This window comes from Nilaparvata lugens, chromosome X (genome assembly GCF_014356525.2).
Source record: "Nilaparvata lugens isolate BPH chromosome X, ASM1435652v1, whole genome shotgun sequence".
In the NCBI taxonomy this organism is placed as follows: domain Eukaryota; kingdom Metazoa; phylum Arthropoda; class Insecta; order Hemiptera; family Delphacidae; genus Nilaparvata; species Nilaparvata lugens.
Genome location: NC_052518.1, coordinates 3690991 through 3715275, shown reverse-complemented (window position 1 = coordinate 3715275; position 24285 = coordinate 3690991). Strand labels below are relative to the sequence as shown.

General features: G+C 32.5%; 1 protein-coding gene across 1 annotated transcript in view; it reads left to right on the top strand.

Annotated features, from left to right (window-relative positions):
- The first annotated feature begins 346 nt into the window (after positions 1–346).
- LOC111055638 (acetyl-CoA carboxylase) overlaps positions 347–24285 on the top strand; it is a 155191-nt gene continuing 131252 nt past the window's right edge. The window contains 3 exon segments of the mRNA XM_039441418.1: positions 347–445; positions 15422–15476; positions 23191–23346. Of these exon segments, the coding sequence (XP_039297352.1) occupies positions 362–445; positions 15422–15476; positions 23191–23346 (295 nt within the window). The 5' untranslated portion in view covers positions 347–361.

Genomic DNA, 24285 nt, shown 5'->3' with positions numbered 1-24285 from the left:
TGCAGTATATCTCCTTCATATAGAAAGAAAACATCATTCCAAGAATGTTCACTTAAATAAAAACCATATTTTAATACCATACAAACGTTTCTATTCATGACGACCAATGATAAAATCATATGTTTGCTGATTATCACTCAGAGTTTGTTCATCAAGTTTTGTGCAAATGAAGGGCTCATGGACTACAACCCCAAGCAGGGTCGAAGGGGTTGAATTTTTGCGATCTTTTGGTGGCTGACCTTAGCTGCCTTATCTTATCGGCGCTGCTACATAGGTCAGGGACGTACGTTGGTCATGATACGTCAATGGTGGATGCTCATCTCCTTATCGCATGTGCTTCTTCAGTCGAGTCATTAGGTCGATGGTTTCCGTGGAGATTGCAGCTCTTTCAGTTGTCGCGTTTCTGCTTCTATTGCTGCTACTCCTCTGGACTCTCCTCTCTTCAGTAGGTATACAATTCTATCAATTTCGCTTTTAATTCTATTACAATTTCGTCTCAACATTTTGGAAAATTCTCACAACTTCATCACCCTTCATCCCGCATTCCTTTCAATTCTGGGCCATAGTTTTCTTTGATTCTAATTCCATTATTTGTAAACCTCCCTCGTCACACACTGACTAGTTTCAAGGAGTAATATTCTACACTTATTACTGTATAAATTCCAATTGTTTGTAAATATGTTTTTTGAGAATAAAAGTTATTTACTTACTCTAGAACATGGTACACCATAGTGGAGTAGGTCAATTTCCACACAGAACACACTAAACATGTAGAAAACACATCATAATAAATCTCTGAAACTAACTATTGTATGTAATGTAAACTATGTAAACTATCTAATATTTTCTGTAATTGATGTAGTAGTTTCAGTTTTTTTGGGAAATAAACATCTATTTTGATGTGTGATTTCCTTAACTGATAATATATTTCACATCATCAACATTTTATCAAAATTTGGGAGAGAAGTGGTACAGGCTCAGCCTATACTTCCCTCCATGAATATAGTGACATGATGATTATAATGTTTTGTACAATAAATTAATATTTCATTTCATTATTTCATCGATCGTACTTACTATAAACAAAACTCTAAACATTTGATTTCTATCATTGTTTATTGAAATGACCACTGAATCTGTGTTATCAAAACAATCGCAGGATTCTACTTATGCTCTCTGCTTTGTGGGTGAAGTTGAAGAGATGGCAAAGATTTTACTTTAAGAAATTACTTTCTTATTGCCTCAACTTGGAATGTTTTAAAGTGTATTTATCCATCTATCTGTCTTTGTAATTCTTGATTACATGTAATGTGTGCTGCCAGAATGACAATTAATAATTATTATTGGACGAAAATCCAAATTAAATGCTGTATATCAGTGAGGTTGATGGGTCGTATTTGAAACTAAACTTCGAATTTTAATCACCAGGGTGACGGTGTACGCTCCCCTGATTCCCTACTACTTAAAATATTGGCAACAGGGTTAACATCTAGATGCAATATCTCAGTCATTTCCATCTGTAGAATGATAATATTATTTTTGTAGTTTTTGTAATTATTCTTGGCAAAGTATTCCCCCTCAATAAATTGATGTGAAGAACAAGTAGTGAATATTGCTGATCGAATTCGTTTACACTTGATTTTGCTCTGCATTTGACACTACCATTACATTAAATGCAGTGCAATGCAAGTGAATTACTAAAGTTCAATTCATTCAATGGAGTTTATTACTTATTGTTTACATCAACTTCCCTTCTACCAGATTAGTTGAAGTTTAAGAATGTTGATGCTTCTTCTCTTATCAATTTTATGGTAGTTGATGGTTGAAAGTTGGCTAAATAGTTGCAGCTTTCCTAAGCTGTACCTGACCTGAAGTTTGGCTTATTCTCTAACCCAGCACTCAACTTAAGGAATCATATTAATACCAGTAGCTTCACATTTCGATAAATCTGTAATGCATATTTTCACTTCCCAATTGTGTGTGATTATTCAACATTTCAGCTCAATGTGTTCCAACTAATTGAAGAGAACTATTTAACTAATGTAGGCTATTTAGCTAACTAACCTGTGTATATTTTGAACAATAATCATCATTTGAAGGTTTTATTTGTGACTAGTAATACTCCGCAAGGGGGTGATTAAAAACTTGACCTACTGAAATCTTGAAGAATTTAAAACATGCCTATAACCATCCTCGGTCAATTAAGAATATGCAAAATGTCGAGTTTATCAGTCCAGTAGTTCAGACGTGATGATGTGTCATTCGTGAATTTCCTATCTCGTACGTGTATAAGCCAGTACTTTCCTTTATTACAGTGTAGATTAAAACTAATATCCCCAGCAGAAGAATCTGGTTCCTCTTAATGCTTATCTATTCTTTAGATAAATGAGAATGACCTCACTATTCAGATGTGGCTAGGGAATATGTAAACTGTCATATATCGGTCAGTTGCCAGAATCAGATGTCAAATCGGTTGAAATAATTAAAAATTATTTGAAGGTCACATTGAACCGAGAGTGGCCGTTATCAGTTTTCGTGTATGACCGCTATTACATCGAGAATGAGCCTTCCGCGATTGTTGACTGTTAGAGGTCAATGGAAACTAAGCTGTCGATTATCGTTTCATACATCATTCATGTTGATTTACCGAATTAATTTTCCCCGTTTGAGAAACTGAGTATTGTACAATTCCTATAAGCTCAATAAGAAAGAGAATTCATGAAAAAGTCCATACCTCTACAGTTCATCAACCTTTACAGAATATAGAACAGTATTTTCCCGTATTATTCGAGTAGTTTCTCCATAAAATAATGAAACTAGAAATTATGTACACCTTTAGCTCTACATCCATCAACCTCCATACAATAAAACACTATAATGTCTAGACTCTAGTAATTTTAATATCATAGTATTATAAAACCATTGAAACCCTCAGTATTTACAAATACATATAACAAAAATAAAATTATCAACAGTACAAAATAACTTGAAACTCTCAAGACTAATACTTGATTGTGAGCTAATAAAATAGTTTTTGCTACTATTCAAAGTAAAGCACAGACTTTATACAGATTGTGACAGAAAACTTCAAATTCCATATGGAATAAAAAATTGTTCCAACCCTGCATGGTCCGATATTGCAAACTTTCTTGAGTGAATTATAAATAATTTTTTTTGCCTTCCCACCACTACCGTTTGTGATTGGGAGGATTGTTCTTGAAATATTAAAGGAAACCCCATTTCATGATTCTCATAAGTTTCAAGTTCCCTTTTAATCAATTATTAATTTAAAGACGACCCAAAAAAATCTCTATCAACAATGACATGTACATTGCTGATTTTCAAATCAAAAAAATTATTTCCATCAATAAATCCTCTTCAAGGCTACAAAAACGGTTTTTAATTTTCAATATTTAACTAACTGAATTCTCAAATATTATTCCATTACATTATGTTGGTTTTTTGATTGTTGAACCAATTTTCGATTGTTGTGTATTGTAGAATTTACATGAATTGTTTATTTATCATCCCTAACCTCTTAACCACGCTCATTTCTTGATTTGGGGAACAAATCAGGTTGCAAAATCCATGTTAGTTGAACCCACTTGTCTTGTTCAGCAGTATGAGAATTGTATGGTAAATTGATAAAATCTGACATTTTGGAGAGAAAGTTATTCAACAATGGTTAAATTTAGATAATGAAAAATCAATTACATCTAGTTCTTAAACTATGATGAATAAACTAATTATTATATTCACTGTTATATACACTTGAAGAGTTGAAACCAAGTTAGTGGTGTTGAAAGGTTTTTTATTGTGAGTTTGAAATTACTTTTATTTTGGCTTCATTAAGTGCAATACGATTATGATGATTTCCACCCATATGTTTTTAAATTCTCTATAAAAATAACTTTCCCAAATAATTTATGACTTATATTTAAAATTGATAACATAACTATTCATAAATATGTTCTATAGATTCAACGATTCAATAAATCTTCCAATGTTCTTCTTTTAATTAAGTTTTAAATAACATGTGAATGTTATCATGTAGCGTGATTGAATTAATACAGTGCTCTAAATTTAGTCTGAATCAACTTTGAAGTTGCTGTTCGTGTTAAAGAAATCAAGGACAATCTGTTATCAAAATTGATTGACCTCTGTTTGAGCGAAAACGTTTTTCTTTTAATTTGCAATAATATATAGCTTGTGTTTTCCAATATAATCATTATCGATATTTATTGCACTTTTAAGAGCTGAATCCAATAGTTCTTTCTGATGTATGAGTCGATTTATATGTCAATAAAAACTCCTCCATAGCAAATGAAACGTTCTTTCAAAACTGTTCAATCTTACTAGAGAGAAATTTATTACCAAGATTTTTGAGAGAAATCAATGTAAGATGTCTGATATTCAAACTAGGAATTTTTTGGCTATACCGAAGAAAAAGAATATCATGTTCCAGATAATAGGGCATTTCCTACCAATAATTGTTTTCTCTTTTGAATCGATGAGTGTTGAAATCATTGGTACGTTTTGAAGTTGCTGGAAAAACGTATTTTTCACGAGCATGTGAAAACAGAAGTACAAATTTATTTATTATTTATTGATTGATACAATAAGTACATCATCAAAATGTTAGGGAGAGAAAAAATAAGGTAACCTTGTGCTATTCCTCTCCCAAATTGAGATAAGGTTACACATAGTCCGAAGTAGGTTAGTATTGTAGTTGTTCACATTAGGTGATATGTAGCTATTTCATTTCATCTACAATAGATAGTTAATTTTGTTTTAAAAAATCAATTTTTATCTATGTTTTAATGCACCAAAAATAACAGAATATGATTGAGTAGAATGATTAAAATGTAGAAGCACTATTTGGTTTAGTTTGTTTATCTGTTCTCTTTCATTCACATTCAATTTATCAATTCGCGTTTTTCATAACGTGCTCTCATTTCAGATCTTATGAAGAGCCTAATGAAATCCAAAATACTCAAATTTATTCCATAATGTCCTAGTCCAATAATTCCGATGAAATGAGAAAATATGTCTTTGACGATTACAGACAGTATTGTTCAATATATTCGCAATATTGTTCACCGTATTAGTGGAACCAATTATGTATTATTTACCAGTAGTGGGTAAGGCTAATACGATGTTATGCTACATCTATTAATACACTAGAAAGTAACTATTATTGATTAATCTAAAAATGTAGTTTCCACAGACATCCTCAAGCGTGATCCATGAGTTGTGAAATTCGTGTTGTGATTAACCTGGTGAGCTCTACTGTATTTCTAATATGTAGGCCTATAAATTTGTAACTATTCACTATTTGTGCGATTCCGTATTTAATTATCTACAGACTGTAACTGTGTAGTTCAGAATCCACCCACAATAATAATATTCGTTTGGCTTTTATTGGTGGGTAGTTTCTGACTGAAGTTCCATCTCGCCTGATATATAATTTAAGCCGTCAATGGGTCTTACAACTGTCATACTTCAGCCGGGACTGACAGTTTAACGTGCCCATCCAATAACACCCACAATATTGTAGGTTTATTATTCTCTTTTCATAAAATAATAATATTCGTTTGGCTTTTATCGGTGGGGAGTTTCTGACGGAGGTTCCACCTGATATAATTATCATTTAAGCCGTCAATCGGCCTAACAACTGTCAAACTTCAGCCGGGACTGACAGTTTAACGTGCCCATCTAATAACACCCACAATATTGTAGGTTATTATTCTCTTTTCATAACTTCTCATTAGAAATGATCGAGCCTTGAATCAATGTTGAGTCTTTTGACTTCTTTCTTGAAAACCTAGAATTATCAGTCTTCATTATTGCTAGATCTTCTTGTCCTCTGTGATTGCCCTAGATAGGTATCAACAATTGTATTTCAACTATTATTACAAGTATTTTCAGTTCTTGCTTTTATAATATTGAATGTTCTTGTAGCTGTTGTTTGGGATCCTGGCTGAAAAACTAGAGATCAACATAATTTATTGCTATTATTGTCTCTATTATTGCTAGATCTTCTTGTCCTCTGTGATTGCCCTAGATAGGTATCAACTATTAATACAAGTATTTTCAGTCCTTGCTTTTATAATATTGAATGTTCTTGTAGCTGTTGTTTGGGATCCTGGCTGAAAAAAAACTAGAGATCAACATAATTTAAGATATAGAGTCACAGTGTGAGGCAACAGGTATCATTCTCTGTCTTTGTCAAGGTCATGATGATCCTGCTCTTACCTGCAAACAGGTCTAGAGACTGCTGTTACGTAAATCTGTCTTATTGGAACACAATATTCATTTTTTCTGTCTTCCCTTTCGTTTCGTTTGAGTAACTGATTTGCTGCAAGCAACATTTGTACTGACTGGGAAATCTTGAGAGAAGAAGAGGAGAATATTGAAAGTTCAGTAAACTGAAAGTTTCATTGCCCTTTCATTAGATGACTTGTGTGATACAGGCCTACTTATGATTTTAATTGCATTGCAGTTTAAATTGCATTTTCAAGTTTTCAATGCTCCTTCGAAACTAGTGTGAGCAAAAAGCAATACATTATTGACAGAGTCGAGTTGTGGGTGTTCTATGTTATCTCACAATGAAAATTCAATAATTCAGTAATGACTTCCATCACTGATAGTACTACACACCCAAGTAGGCTACTTTTGTACAAATACGTGGTATTTTCGAGCTAAAAATCCAAGTGGTTTTACTCTTTATTTTGTGAATTTAAAGTTTGTTTCATGTTTTTACGAAAGTTTTATTATCAATCTATCCAAATTTAAAATTGTTTGTTTTATTCTAATTTATATTTTCAGATTGTGATTTGGTGTAGAAATTTGAATGGACATAACCTATATTTAGACAATTTGAAACTAAATTAGGAAATTGAAGAAGTTTTGGGCAATAGCCTGTTTTTTCTTTTCCGATCCTTGTATTGTTTTTGCTAACCAAATAAATAAATAAATTCATCGTATAGAGAAGTATTCATTTTCTTCACAGTTTTTTATTCACAAAAACAAAAAATATATTTGTTATACAGGAAGAATTTGAAGTAAAATATTAATTTATCATTATAGACAATTTATTATTGTTGTTTGCAATCTAGAAATAATATAGAGTTGACCATTGCCTACGATTACTCTCTTAAAAAGATTTATTTTTGTTGGAAACTGAAAAAATTCTAGATGGTTATTTTCATTATTATTAAACAATTAATTTTAATTCAATAATTGGATCAAGTTTATCCAATTTATAATTCTTTTTCGATGTTTCCTGGACATAAGGAGATTGCATTTTACAACACAAATTTTTCCTAGTGTAAAGCTAGTCAATTATAAAGCAGTTTATGGTGAGAACCTATTTTTTATTGAGAAAATGTGACCAAATACAATAAATTATTTAGTCATGAAAAATTATTACACTCAATCGATTAATTAGAGTAATTAATTGATCTACAGTGAGGTCCACGTTATAATGACAGTGTTTGATTAGCAATGGTATTGCTATCCTTGTCTATCATTCAACAAAACTGATAGCGCTATCTCTTTCTCGCTTTGCTCTGTTGCAAGATCGTCTTTTAACAATGTAGGAGTAATAATTAATTAACAAAATATTTCACCTTAATCATGAAAATTCATTATGAAATTATTGAAATAAATAATTTATTGCTTAATAAAATATACTTGATTATTTTTAACGAGAATGAACAATTAATACTACATCAATAAACCTGTGTCAGCTAACGTCTTTAGAAGGCATTGACAAGACAGGATCGGCAACGTTGTTCTCCAATCTTTCTCCACTGCCATTATAACGTGGACCCCACTATAGTAGGATATTTTTTTCCCTGTGCAATGCACGGGCTACCTGCTAGTTTATTACTTTCCTTGCCCTATTACCATAGGTAAGGAAAGTATTGCTTTCCAAAAAAAATTAAGGTACCCTAATTTAATGTTTTCTATACGTTTCAAGTTCCCCTGAGTCCAAAATCATGTTTTTTGGGTATTGGTCTGTGTGTGGGTGGGTGTGTGTGTGTGTGTGTGTGTGTGTTGTGTGTGTGTGTGTGTGTGTCTGTGAACACGATAACTCCATTCCTAATTAACCGATTGACTTGAAATTGTAAACTTAAGGTCCTTATACCATGAGATCCGACAATAAGAAATTCAATTTAAAATGGCGGGAAAAATGGCAGATAATTGCTAAAAAACCATGTGTTTCACGGTTTTTTTCGAAAACGGCTCTAACGATTTTCTTCAAATTTATACCCTAGATAGCTATTTATAAGCCCTATCAACTGACATGAGTCTCATTTCTGGGAAAATTGCAGGAGCTCCGTAATATTCTTCAGAAAAATGAATTTTGTTAAATTTCTATCACGATTTTCTCAAAAATGACTTGACAGATTTTTTCAAATTTATACCCTGTATAGTTATTTATCAGCTCTATTAACTGGCCTGAGTCTCCTTCCTGAGAAACTAACAGGGGGTCCACCCCATCCTTGATAAATTGACTTTGTAGCCTCCTTCTCGTGCGTGAGGTAGGTAGGTAGAGCAGTTTATTCAAAAGAACACATAGTCGATATTTTATTTGTAGAACAGCTGTTTTGACGACTTTTAAAAAATCATAAAATATCACAATAAATTATTGACACAAAGGAAAATGTACTCTGAAAACAATATATATAAAATAGTATGATCGTAGTTTTAAATATTAGCCGCCAATGGGCATTATGATATTCCCCTAAATTGAAAGAATAAGACTTTGATATAGTCAATACCACTTTTATTTATTCGAAAATTAATTCATTATTCAGTACCAGGTCAAATTCAAATGATCTTTATTCACAAAAAAGGTAATACAGCAGCAGAAACATTAGATAAATAGTGAATATTCCCCACAAAGACAACAAGTCTGGGTGTGGGGAATGAGCACCGTGAACTGCATTACAACAACCTGACAGTTAAAGATTTACAATAAAAAAAACCAACAAAAACAATAGGTTTCATGGTAAAACCTACCACATCTTCAGCTGAACCACAACATCTCATACCATACAATCAAAGAATGAGGCTTACAGTTCAATGAGCAAGGAAAGTTGTGTGAGTGTACCACACCAGATTTTTATAATAAATAGTTGGTTTTTTGTATGAGGGTGGAAGCTAGGTAGAAGTGATGGTGTGTGTGTGTGTGTGTGTGTGTGTGTGTGTCCTTGTTGATTGTGTGACGTCCGATGAGACGGAGGAACCGGACTAAGCGCACATGCGTCAAAGCCTTGACCAGTTCAGGTCTACATCCAGGACCAGATCCAGGTCTACTCCGACAACACGTCCCCCCGGTTCTCTTGCTTTTAACTCTTGACGTCCTCCTAGACTATCCTAACTTCCGAAAACGCCGACATTATCTTCCGCACCCTTTTATCTATCAAATATTTTCCTCCATCGCACAATATTTCCCAATCAACCCACAGCCCTACAGAATCCCTAAAGCATCACATGACAGGCTATATTCTTGTTCTACAAGCTCAATAACATATTAAATCAGAAGGAACTCAGGAACATATATTTTGCATACGTTCAGTCACTAATACCATAGAGAAACAATAGCATAAGTAGATATCCCATGGTATAGGGCGTTTATGTCGCAACTTTTACTGTTATCTCAAGCCTTTAGTCCACGTAGTTCTTTCACGTAAAGCTTTATGACGCTGGTAGTCTCTCATATTGTGCCGTTCATACACTCTTACTCGGTCAAAACAGTAGAAATCGACAGTAATCGGCTTGAGATAACAGTAAAAGTTGCGACATAAACGCCCTATACCATGGGATATCTACTTACGCTATTGTTTCTCTATGCTAATACTGGGTGGTATAATCTCATGGGGTGGATGCTATAAAACTAATTTGGAACCTTTAAAAGTAGCACGGAAAGCTGTTTTGAGAGTAGCATTGAAGAGAGACAGTAGATCCAACTCACATGACCTGTATAAAGACTTCAATGTTTTGGATATCAGGCAATTATTTGTGAAAAATGCACTAATTTATATGTATAAGCACCATACTGATATTTTCATTAGAAATACCCACACATATCCCACCCGAACAGCTACAATTTCAGGAATAATAACACCTAGAATTAACAAAACATATTCATCCACAAACATTTATTACATAGTTCATATGCTTTTCAGGAATATTCCCAACAAACTCAGAAAATTTGATGCAGCATCTTTGGTAGTGTACAAAAAAATTGTGAATCTTTGGCTAAACGAAATAGGTAGGGATGGAACCGAAAATATCATTAGCTCAGTTTATAGGTTATAGAGTTTTATACCCAACTTATTCTAGATGCAGCAAGTAGGCTACTAACTAGTGGACGTTCTCAAGCTCCGGTAAATTCCTATGTTCAATAAAACTAAATTTCAAATCTCTTCATTTCTTTAATATCATTACCTGTTAAGTTCTCATAGCCTACAAGTCTCATCTGAATTATTTCAATCCAGATTCACCCTTACTCACAGGCAATAGCCTATGTAAGGGTATTTCTCATTACTGTCATATTCTGTATTTTGTACAGAGCAACAAATTGTTACTATTGTTACTATAGTCTTTATTATGCTATGCTTATGAATTTTATTTTATGTTGTAGTAGTACTGTATCTACAGTTGTGCTGTGCAATATACAACAATTTTGTAAAGTGTTGAAGAGAATAAATTTGATTTGATTTGATTTGACATTACAGTGTTACGGTTGAAATATCGATATTGCTATCGATATCTGTTGAAGTCAATAAGTCGAATTTGTTTTTTTATACCCTTAGCTAAACCATAGAGAAAAGATAGCATATAGGGCGTTTATTTTCCAAATTTCACTGTCAACTCAAGTCGATAGTCCTAGTATAGTGAGGTCCACGTTATAATGGAAGTGAAGAAAGATGGGAGAACAACGTTGCCGATCCTCTGTCCAGTCAATGCCTTCTGTAGACGTTAGCTGATACAGGTTTATTGATGTCATATTAATAAAATGTGTATTAATGTAAGATTTTAGTGACGAGGTTCAACTGCATTATGTTTTTGTTTTGCTGTGTTGAATAAATAAAATATTCTATTCTATTCTTCTATTCTATTAACTGTTCATTCTCGTTTAAAATAATCAATTATATTTTATTGAGCAAGAAATTATATCTTTCAATAAATTGATAATTAATTTTTATAATTAAGATGAGATATTTTGTTAATCAATTATGAATTATTCTACATTGTTAAAAGACGATCTGGCAACAGAGAAAAGCGAGAAAGAGATAGCGCTAACCGCTTTGTTGAATGATAGACAAGGATAGCAATAACATTGCTAATCAAACACTGCCATTATGACGTGGACTTCACTATATTTCGTTTTCGTAGAGCTATGTGATGCTGGTCTCTCATGATGTGCCGTTCTTACATTCTCACCCCATCAAAACAGTAGTAGGTAATAGACAGTAGTTGACAGTAATCGGCTTGATTGAACAAAAAAACGACTTAAAAATTGAAACAAAACGACCTATACCATGGGATATCTACTTACACTATTTTTTCTCTATCGCTAAACTCACATTGTAACAATATAATTCGTTAATCTTTGACTATTCAATAAACTAAATAAGTGATCTTGTTTCATGAATATCTTTTAAAAGACATGACATGATATACATGACATGCTTCTTCTCCTAGGAAATAATCCACTCTGCACCTGACCTTCTGTTGAAAAACGTCATGCATATTATTCAACTAATCTTAGAAATAGTTACCCAATGAACTACCGGAACTACCGCCAATAAACACGAATATTAGTAGTCACATCCAAGTTCATTTTTTTTAATAGCTCGAGATCAGGTTTTGTATTGGTTTGAAATTTAAATACACATCTGAAATGTGAAGAATAATACAAGAAAAATAGATCTGTTATTTTAATATGCAATAGAAAAATAAACAGCTGTTTTGATATCCCCTCTAAAAGATCTTTACAAAATATGTTTTCCATTCATTTATCGCGTATGATGCCCTCATGAGCTTCTTGTTTGTGCGTGGGTGATGGAAAGTGTGAGTTAGATTTGCTGAGATGATTAAACGTCCATGCCTGCCGGCGGGATTCGAACCCACGACCAGGTAGCGCTAGCAGACTGAGGGATGCAATGTCTTAGTCGTCTCATTTTCAATCCATTCATTTCATCATGCACAAAACTGTCCTGCTCATATGCTCAAAAGTACTAAAATACTACTTGCATTAAATAATAGGCACCACATCACTTCCATAGCGAGGTCCACGTTATAATGGCAGTATTTGATTAACATTGGTGTTGCTATCCTTGTCTATCATTCGACAAAGCAGATAGCACTATCCTTTTCGTTGCCAGATCGGGTTTTAATTATGTTGAATGTGATTAATTAACCATATAAATTATTTCATAATTGAAAAATATATTTTCTTGATGAATAACAAGATATAATTGATTATTTCAAACATTAATGAACAGCATTATTACATCAGATATATCGGTATCAGCTATTCTCTATAGAAAGCAGTAGCAAGGCAGAGAATCGGCAATACTGTTCTCCTATATTTCTCCACAGTCATTATAATGTGGACCTCACTCACCAGTATTGGTTAGACTAATAGTGAGAGATAGATGATGCAGAGTGTAAAATGAATTGAGCGAAATAACGTTCTAAATTAATATTTACCATATTAAAGCTATATTGTCTGTTTATGATTGGGCTTCGGAAGTGTAGTTTATTAGTAGTGTAGCCCTGCTCCAGTGGCGATAGGCCGCATAACAGGTTTACACTTTGCACGGCAATTTTGAACATTTTGTTTGTCGACGTCCTTAGCTGAACAAGTTGCAGATTGCGTTGATGGTTGATCCTCAGTCTTAACCGCGCATCCATACAGACGTCATCTGCTTCACAGTCGCTCACATATCTACAGCACTGGATTACTACGCGTAGGAAAAACGAAACTGTACTCACGCTATTCGAATATTTTCCGCCTCGTTTTCACGCGCTCCCATCATTAAGTGTTAACTATTATGTGAAACTATACAATCACAACATCGTCCCTTTCAATCTGATTCGTGAAAATTGTTGCAACTTTCATAATTTTTGATCATGTAAACTTTGTTCCACTAAAATTTTAATTGTTTTATCACAATTCATACTTGAATCTGTTTAGCGAAAAATTCTGTCGCTCTGTTTTTTTTTTCAAAAAGTTTTAGGCTAACTAATTTATCGGCTAATTTTCTTTAGTTTGATTATACAGTGGTGTGGATAGTCCTCCAAAATACTTCAAAACAAATGCTCTGCATGTTCATAAAGCATAAAGAAAATTAAGTTATGATAGTGAAGTATGATTAAATTGAATAATATATATACTGCTCTTAAATACAGTACTTATGCAATTAAACTAACAATTTTTCAACTAAATTTTAAAATGATAATCAATAATATATAAGTGGAATGTAGGGAATTTTGCAATCAATTTTAAATGATTATGATCTTAATCCAAAAACATTATGCCAAGATGTCCCGCAAATTATAGATATTTTTAAAATTTTTGCCAACTAATTCATTAAATTTAGTTCAATTTGAATGACCACATTTTATGGTGCCTTTAATTTTTAACCTTGAAATTTCAAATCGAGGTATTATAATACCTGTAATGCCCAATGAAAGATCTCAAGCATAATACATTAAAAATCTTTTCAACTTCAGTTAGAGCCTTTTTAATGAAAATATTATTTATTAGATTAGATGTTGTAACCGAAACCATAAAGTAAATAGTGGTATTAATTTGTCTTTGGTCCTATTTATTTTATTTTCGATTTCGGTTGCCACAAAATTATCAGTCGACTCGCTAAAAAAATTAACATTTTGTGATCCAATTCAACAATAACTACATTTATATTTCCGTTCTCACTAAACCAATATTAATTCAAGATAAGTTGGTATCAACAGTGAATATTTAATATTCCAATTGAAGAAAAAACCCTGATTTACTCACATCAATATACTATAAACTTTCCATGGTATTTTTCCTCTTAGATACTCGTTCAATTGGACTCGATAAATGTCTCTAGAATTTTAAGAAATTTATTAACCAGGAAACAATCTTTCAACTCTTATTTTGTTTGTCCACGGTATTTCTATGGTGGGGTATTATTAATCTGCACTAAGATATGACGATACAAATTATATCTTGAAATAACAATGCGATACAGTTTCCATTAGTTTTGTAAACATGACATTATGTAAGTTTGTTGTAGTCTCGCTTTCAGTTTTGTCTTCATGAGTTCGAATGTTTGTTGACATGTTTATGATAGTCATACACAGACTATTCATAGATTTTCATCTCAGATGTTTAGGCCTTTGATGAATCACGTGGTTAGGTATTCCTGTTTTCACCCATATTGAAAAAAATCATCCAGTATCTGCTCCGTAATAACTCAGTTCTTAGTCATCATTAGCTTTTATTGCTTGGATTTATAGCAATATACTAATAAAATAGATCTTCCATAGATTTTCATCTCAGATGTTTAGGCCTTTGATGAATCACGTGGTTAGGTTTTCCAGTTTTCACCCATATTGAAAAAAATCATCCAGTATCTGCTCCGTAATAACTCAGTTCTTAGTCCTCATTAGCTTTTTTTGCTTGGATTTATAGCAATATACTAATAAAATAGATCTTTCATAGATTTTCATCTCAGATGTTTAGGCCTTTGATGAATCACGTGGTTAGGTTTTCCTGTTTTCACCCATATTGAAAAAAATCATCCAGTATCTGCTCCGCAATAACTCAGCTCTTAGTTCTCACTAGCTTCTATTGCTTGGATTTATAGCAATATACTAATAGAATAGATCAACTCTTTGAGTGTGCTCAACCCCAGAATATTGTGAGAAGTTATTCTCTAAGGATGTTCTATTTACTAGTTTCAAACATCTTCAGGTATAACGCCAGAATGCGATTCAAGAAATTCTCTCAAGATTTTGTTAGGTGGATAATTTCCCACAACCATATACATTCTTCTTTTGGAATTGGAAGTTTATTCATTTATCGGATGATTTGATAGGATATATCTGTTTCTTTCCATGAATATCCCGTCGTTGATTTTGTTTCATTTGCTAACGTCGTGGTGCAGTGATAGAGAGGACATTACTGTCCAAACTTCAAAGTCAAGCCAATTCATTAAATAAAAAAGTCATTCTATTCCAATATTATTTGAAAATTTTAAATTTCTTTATTTCTGTAAATTCACGATTAAACCCTCTCGTTCTTCCTTGATTGTTCAAACGTTCAACGAATGTTTGCTCAAGTAAGTTAGTAGACTGTAACAATTTGGGCAGATTATCTAAGGCAAATTATATATGGTGTTCGCAGTGTATGGCGTCTGCCCTGAGGAGGCTGTTATCTGCTATCCTGCCCACCTCCACAGGTTGGTGAGACCAACTTTATTCCTCCTCTCAAAATTAGCAAAACCTTTGCCTCGCCAAAGGTATTCCTTGGGTTTCAAGTCTAACCTAGTCCACCTCCAGGTTGAATTTCAACTTCCAGAAGGGTATTCTGTATTCTGACCTTCAGGGAAAATATAACTCCCATGCTCATTGATGTTATTTTCTATGAATAAACACTATAAAATAAATTTGTTGTAGTTTAGCCACTGTGTTTCTACGTTAATATTATTGCAAGGGGACGGGAGTCCCCTAAGCATCTCTATGCGTCTCTATGCATCCGGGAGTCCAGACTCACTTATGCATCAATAAATAACTTTAAAAAGATAACTATTGTCCATAGAAAATATATATAACAATCCAATAACAATTTTAAATTTCGAAAACTTGATAATATCAGATAAATCTCTACTAATACTGTCCAATAAACTGTCTAATACTGATCTGGAGGTTTTTATATGTCAATATGGCATTTTAACAATGACGAGACCATTCATCAGTTAGAATCTACAATTGCGAATATGTATTTCTCTTTACGTACTTCTGCTACCTATTCATACGATCTATATACCATCTAATCGATCTATCAATATCGATTCATCTACTCTTTGTTATCATTTTGCTCACCTCTTATCGCCTTGGATCTGTTATTACCAATGTACAGATCATTATAAAGATAATAATAATATCATTACTACTTTCATCTACTTTTTGTTAATTTTTCTTACCTCTTATTGCCTTGGATCTGTTATTATCAAGATAGATCCAGTATTGTTCCATGATTTCTCATCAATTAAATTCTTATTACAAACTACTTCTCTTGAAGAAACTGATTCTAATCAAACATCGGCCATGAATTAATTGAAATATTTTCATAGTTTAGAGTGATATTATTGTTTAACCATGAATTATATGTGAATTGTTTGGAGGCTAGTGGAATTAAATGCAGTTGAATGATTTGTGCATGTCAGTAATGTGAGATATATCACAGTTAGTGATTAGATAGATCGAGTCATTTACATCGCGAATTCTGTATCAAATCTCGTGGAAGTATGCTGCATATAGTTTCATAACAAGCAGTGATACCATTCTGTTATTGAGTAATTTTTTTTATTTGTTTATTGATACAATTACAAATCATATGCATATGATCGGGATCGAACAACAGGCATAGCCCAAACCTATTCTGTAATAACTATTCTGAATTATTGTAATTTTTATTATGAAATATGTTCTGTAAGGTCCTGTTTAACCTAGAATTTGCTGTTCTTTCTCCATTCTGTTGCCCTTTAAGTTTGGATTTAATCTGCATTGAATTCATGAATCAGGTCTGTGACTGAGAATAGTATTGATACTAGAAAAAAATCGTGTTATGTAAGTAGTTGCGTGCAGAAATACTTATTGTCTTTCGTGGGAAATAATTAATGCCACTTGATTATGAATCTCATTGAGACCCTAAAATAATTTCGATCAATTTTTTCCTCAAGTTTTTATTCAGTTCCTAATAGATTATGTAATCACTTTAATTACTTAACTAGTGTCACTTGCTGTTTCAAATATTTTCAAACACCACTCACAGTTTTGATCTGTTATTTTATTATTAACATTCAAGAATCATTGGTTTGTAAATTGCGAAAAACTAGTTATAGTAAGTGGAAGGTATCTCGTTTTCCTTGGTTGGAGGTTGAATGTTTGGTTGGTCTTCATAGCTGTTAATAACACCTGAGTAATATTAGGTCTCACCATAGTGGAACTTTTTGATAAATATATCATATTGATGAATGATAATCGGAGATACAAAATCTCATTTGATCAATTAGTGGTCAGTGTTAATGACACACCTTATTCCGTTCTCGATTTTGAAGATATCAATCGGAATGGTTTCGTTGAATGAAATTTTAAATTAAAATGAATCGCATGTCATTCACCGGTCATCACTTCCTGTTGAAGCTCACGCTCAATTGCTTTGCTTTGTAAGTTGATCAGTTTTTTGGTCGACGATTAGGCCTAATCAGCCAGTAGCATGTGCTTGTGATAGTGGTCGGTTTGTGTGATCTATGGGAATTGCATTTGGACGAGTGAGAGTGTCACAATTTTATGAAAATATTAGAAAACATTCAGGTAATTTTTCTTCATCTGAACGTGTAATATTCACAGCTCAATTGGCTTCGTGTTGAGAATAAACTAATAGAACCGATTTCTTCAGAAAGTGTCAATAGTTAGCGTTGTCTATATTCAGCTCTAAAAATCTAGTTCTGTCAATCTTTACCTATCTAGATCAGAATCAGTTTCAATAGTTCATAAAAGTAGAGTTATTCTTTCATGAAAGTGATGTCTTAATAGAATTACTTTCTCAATATCACCTTCTAAAGTTGCTATCTTCCAAAAGTAAGTTCAAAGTGTTTTATGATATATTGTAAAGTTTCCGTTGAATGAATTTATGAAATTTGTCAGCTTTATGAAGAAATGAATTTCAATTTGAGAAAAGCAGTTTTCTGTAAAAGTGTCTGTCATTCAAATTCTTCCAAAGTAACTTTTAAAGATAATTTTCCAAAATCGTAATCGACTTCTTCCGGGATCATTCGTCTATTTTGATTAGGCTATACTTCATCAATTGCAGTGCTAACTTCTAATTTGGTAGCTGGCCAAGTTATGATTAATTCAATATCCATCGGCTTAGTCGCAAACTGCATTGTCAACCGGATAAAAAATTGTTGGATTGAAACTTGTTTGGCTGCAGCTTTTTAAATAATGTTGTATTGAATTAGTACTGGAGACAGGAGTTATAGGAATTTAAGAAAACATTTCAAGGATTTGTATGGCAAGGATTAGAGTTTTGGATTGAAGATTTCTGGAAGGAATTATTGCGTTAACTGCATTGGCAAAACTGAGTGTATTGTAGCTATTGTGGGTGCTCATTTATGTAATTGGCCCAGTCGTAGAAATGACGAATAGAAAATTGCCCTTTGGCATGTAACACTCAACTCGTTACTTTTGATTGGCAATTGGACAATAATTATCAATAACAAAATTAGAATGTCGTGTAATACAGTAGACTACGTGAATTAACTCATTAATTGTTGTCCGACAACCTATGTTGACGGTCTCACTCGTGCTTTGTTCCAAGTTAGAAACTAATTAATCAATGTTTAAGTTTCGTTCTTTATTATAGAATAGAAATTTCTCAGTTTTCATATGGATGGACTAGGATAATTCAGTGTTTTTTATGCTTTATACTTCAAACAATATGGAATTCACTTCCCATTATAGAGCTTAGGTCTCGTCAATGTAAGTTTGTACAGTCAGAATATTTTCATATCTTGTTCAGAAATTTTCTACACATAATATTGGTACAAACGTTATTCGTATCGTTTTGGCTTTTTGTGAATCTTCTTATAACAGGATAAAGAAATTCCTCTTTTTATTTTTGTATAATTGTATGTAAGTGTTACTTGGAAAATCTTTGACAGTGTATTTGTTTGTTTTGAAATGTTGAGGCGTTTGAAAACGTCCCTCTTCGGATAAAATGTGAATGATTCTGTCTACGAATATTGTGTCACAGTTCATTTCAACGTTTTTTCTTCAATGAACGAGCTATTATTTGGTGCATCATTTGATACAATAATTAAATTTATTCAAATCAGTGAGTCGTTAGGTATGCTTGAAATTAATGGTGCGGCCAGGAATGTGATTGGTAATGAAGTTTTTATGACGCTGATGTTTGATTCGATTTTCATAGTCAAATCAAATTGAAACTTGTTCTCGATTCGATGTTGAGTCAAATCAAATTGAAATTTGTTTTCTTCTCAATCATTATGAGTTAAAGGCCTAAGATCTAGTGTGGACTGTAGGGGAATGGAAGTGCTCTGAACACCTGTTATTCAACTTGACTCTATAAAACATGTACGTTAATGAAAAAGTTGCGCGGAATTGCTCTAGGCCTGATCGCGCTAGCTATCTACCCAACAGAAGATTAAAATATGCTGTTAACCTCGTGCTGCGCATTTCTGCAGACGTCATCGTCCATTTATCAACTTGTTTCCACCAGTGGTTTTCTTCATTTTGGAAAATTCAGATTACAGATTAGAATTTTTATTATTTCACTTTGAGAAAAATCTTGTCTGACCAGCTTCCAGCTGGAAGACACGTTTGCTTGGTTGTATTATAAATAATGTTTCTCTCAATCAATAATAGTTCTATTATTGTATATTGTATATGCTGTGAAGCGTTTTCCCTATAACAATACATTTTGTAGTGGATCTCTGTTTCGATATAGTATAGAAGATGCGGTATTGCTTTTAGGGTGATACTTTATCTCCCTAAAACTTACACTATTTAATGAAATATAAATAAGCGTCCAAGCAAATAAACAATATTCCAAACAACTGATTGAGTCGCAAAATATTTATCCCAACATGAAGCTAGATAAAGATAAGTATACGATGAATGAAGAACCATAATTACAAAAATAACTCACTCTAAAATTAGTTTGATAAAATACCTACTTTGTATTAGTTTTAATCACACTGTTTGTACACCGTACCCTGTTCTATATGCAAAACACATATCAATTGCTCCAAAGATAAGACCATACCTTTGAAATATTTTTTTAATATATTATATTCCCTGAAGCACAATAAAATTTATCAAGTCCCCTTTTCATCTTAATCACAAACATTTAATCACTGAGTTTGTTTTGCCATAAAATATAAACGGTATTTGATAACTTTTACTGTGTTTCAATACTTTCAGTAACCCTTGAAAGAAAAGTGATTATATTTCCTATAATATTGGTTCGCGAAAGCCCGAAATATTCGATCAATAGGCGATGAGTACAGTTTCGCTAGTCGGTTCTTTACAAAAACCTCAAATTAGTAATGTTCGTTTTTTATCATCTATAGTTTTTCAAAGAATTTAGGCAGTGTATGCTTACGAGTGAACTGGAAACTGGTTTAGTGTTGCTCTCCTTTAAATCGCGGCCGTTTACTGGCTAGCCGCTCGCCTCGATTTGTCTGAGGCTTTTCTAACAGACATTATTGTTAGGCCGGAAGTAAAACACAATTCTCCACCATGAGTGGATTCCATGCAATGAAGCATCTCTACATAGAGTTGCAGGCCGCTTTTGCCGGAAACAACGATGACAACTGTAAGTGGCCCATAAACTCATCAATTTTATAATGATGCTGTTTATCAATTTGTACCCGATCGTTTGAAAAGTGCACAATAAATGTGATGTAAATAAATTCAACTTTGTATTGACGGGTAGCCAATCCCGGCACACACAACCATTTGGGGATGATCCAACAACAAACAACTTTTTTGAAATCCAATTGAAGGGACTCTATGAAATTTGTCAATGTTCAGTCATATATTAAATAGAAACTTGTACCAATTGTGTAAAAAGTACACAATAAATACGAATACTTATTGGATTGTAAACTCTTTATAAGTTACTGAAAATACTTGTGTGTAGTTTGAAGTACCTAACTCATTTCAATCGTCAGATGAAAAAAATATTTATAATTTATGTTGTTTCCCAATTCGATAATTTTCAATAAGTTTCATTTTTTATTTGATTTAATTTCAACTGTTTTTGGCTTGAGTTCTCTATTATAAAAAAAATATTCCTATGTAAGAGTATGTAGAACTGATAGATAGTAAATTGCTTTTATGAGGAATAAAGAAATTTTTGAATTGAATTTACACTTATAAGTTGTGATCAAACGATTGCAGTGAATTATTGTCGTATGAGATCTATCAATTACCCCTGAAATAGCACTTGATAGTTCAGTTGAGATTTGTATAAATGAAGCTTTCCTTTGTTGAAGGATACTTACCACTTTATATTTGATGATTTCAGCACCATAGACTGTAAGAAAAAATGATAATGTAGTATTAAATGAAGAATTATGTCAATAACAATGTTTTGTGATAGGCGTATCACTGATGTATTGGCGCAGTTGATAACCTGCCATATGTATTTATTGAAACTCTTGTTTATATGTTTGTGCTTTCACTATACTGATGTATTCATAATTTTCTATTGTTTATGTCTATTGTCAATTATAATTTCGATAACAACTCTTTGATTATATGTGATTGTGTTGTTGATAAATAGAATGGGACAATAATTTCATTTGTATAACTGTTAATTAATCTGTAGAGCAAAGACTGTGTAGACTTTAGTGATCATCAGACATCCAGTTTTATGAAATATCCGGTCAAGAAAATAACTAATAAACGAGACTAGATACTGGTACAAGCTCAAACCGTTCATAATTCAAATCTCAATTATACAAGAATTAAAGTATATTTATTTATACTTTTTACAAAGAAGCATATTATATTATATATTACTTTTTTATTAATAGATTATTATTCATTTTATATTATAGATTTAATATACATTTTGAGATACATCGTTATTGCAGCAATTTAAATAAAACAACTATTTGAACGGACAGACCGATTAGGTATTTGCATAAATGAATACAAATGTACCATTTCCTGTGAAAACTTGAGATCGAATCATGTCCAGTCGAATCTTCAAAATAAATGATGTTGTAAAAAACTTTATTAACTTGTACACAGTTGTTATACTGTAAATTGAGTTCAATTGATTTGGTTTTACTGAGACTGTATTGTACAGCTTTTAAACTCTAAAACATGATTCATTATTTTGCATTCAGACCATAATACACAATTACAATACTCCACCACAAATTTATTTGAATTGATTTTCCGGACTGTCTAAAATATTTGTTTCTATTGTGAACTCTGTATCTAAAGGTACGTACAGTCTTATGCGCTACAAACACGCGCATTTAACTTCTCTTCAGCTGATGCTATGCTTATTATATATCTGTATCTTACTGCTTCTGTGCAAATACATTTATAATAAGCTGATGATGAAGAGTGAAATGCGCGTGTTTGTGACGTATAAGCCTGTACGCACCTTAACATGTATTCATTTTACTCTCTATCTGCTTATTTATTTATACATTGAATCATACTCAAATCATATGAATGATTGAGAAAGTAACCTTCTGTTCTGCTCATCAGTCTAAGTACCGGTTGCACAAAATTCGGTTAAATTTTAACCGTGATTAATTCCACGAGAATCAATCGGAGAAGCCGTTCTTTCAAAAACGCCTTCTCTGATTGGTTCTTGTAGAGTTAATCATGGTTAAAATTTTACCGGCTGTTGTGCAACCGGGCCTTAGACTTTACATTTCCTTTTAAATATTGATACAAATAGTTCAAAGTATTCATTTCAATGCTCTATCTAACTATGTCATGTATTTATTTAAATTCTCTTATTCCTCATGTACTTACATTTTCTACTTTGAATTGAAAACACTTTTGAAGAGGAAACACTTAGTACGGGCTGCACAAAATCCGGTTTAATTTTAACCGTGATTAATTCCACGAGAACCAATCAGAGAAGCCGTCTTTTCAAAAACGTATTCTCTGATTGGTTCTCATGAAATTAATCACGGTTAAAATTTAACCGGCTTTTGTGCAACCGGGCCTTATTGTTTATCAGTGACGACCTTCTCCGTGACGACACCTTCTTCATTACTTATTTGTTGTTAATGTTGAAATATTATTTTAATTTTAAATAGGTTGTTTCATTATAAGAGCAAATAATTGTTTAAAATAAATTTTTTGTAACATTTTTATATTTTTTGTTCACAGACCAAGGAAATAGCGGCGACAATCCGACAGTTGGAACTCCACAAACACCTGGAATCGTAATTGAAGATTTCGATAAAGGGATGGCCGACGTCAGTCAGAACGGTGATAAGTCGGGCGTCAATTTCATCGTCGGTGATGAAGATGGCGATGGACCAGGTACAAATATTTAACAAAAATTAAAAAAATATTTATCACAATTAAAAAATAAACTCACAGTTATGTTGTGGTACTTTTCCGTAATGAAAATACAAATTGAAATTGTCAACCACTTTTATAAAAGTGATATCAATTTTAATATGTGTTTTCATTAAAAAAATTCACTACTTTCAAGCATGTCAAATTTAGGGTCAAATGTAGTTTTCTCAGCCGGACTTGTTACCCGAGAATTAAAGATAAGATTATACCATTTTAGAACACATTGGTGCCTAAAAAATATATGATCTAGTCTATGGTTATTCAGGCACGACAATAATTAATAATTATTATCAAACGAAATCCCAATTAAATGTTGTAAATCACCCGAAGACTTCTGCTACTGCAAATATTGACAACAGGGTAAACAGCTAGATGGATCAATTAGCATTTGATCAAATGCAACTTCCATTTTATTTCCATCTATGACAATAATTTCTGGGATATTCCATTAAATGTACTGAATTGTGCACATTTTTCCAAGTATCTCAATAACTATTGCTATCTTAATGAACTACAAGCTATATGAAGCATTAATGTATAATACATAGTTTCTTTGTTGGTAGTATGTTTTAAGAATTGTATTTGTTGTCTAATGTAGATCACGCATTCATGCACAATATACCAGGTGTTTCAAAAAGAATGACACAATTTTAAACAGAAACACTTCACTTGAATGGGCTACTTTTACAAATTAATAAAAACTTGAAGTACCCTTTATTATTTAAAATATTACAACTCGGCTTTAGACATTTTAAATATATTATTGTTAGTTTTACTAAGTGCAAGTCGCCAAATTCGGCTTCAGCTCTTCAAGACAACAAGTACTTGCTCATAGTAAAACTAATAATAATCCATTTAAAATGTCTAAAGCCGAGTTGTAATATTTTAAATAATAAAGGG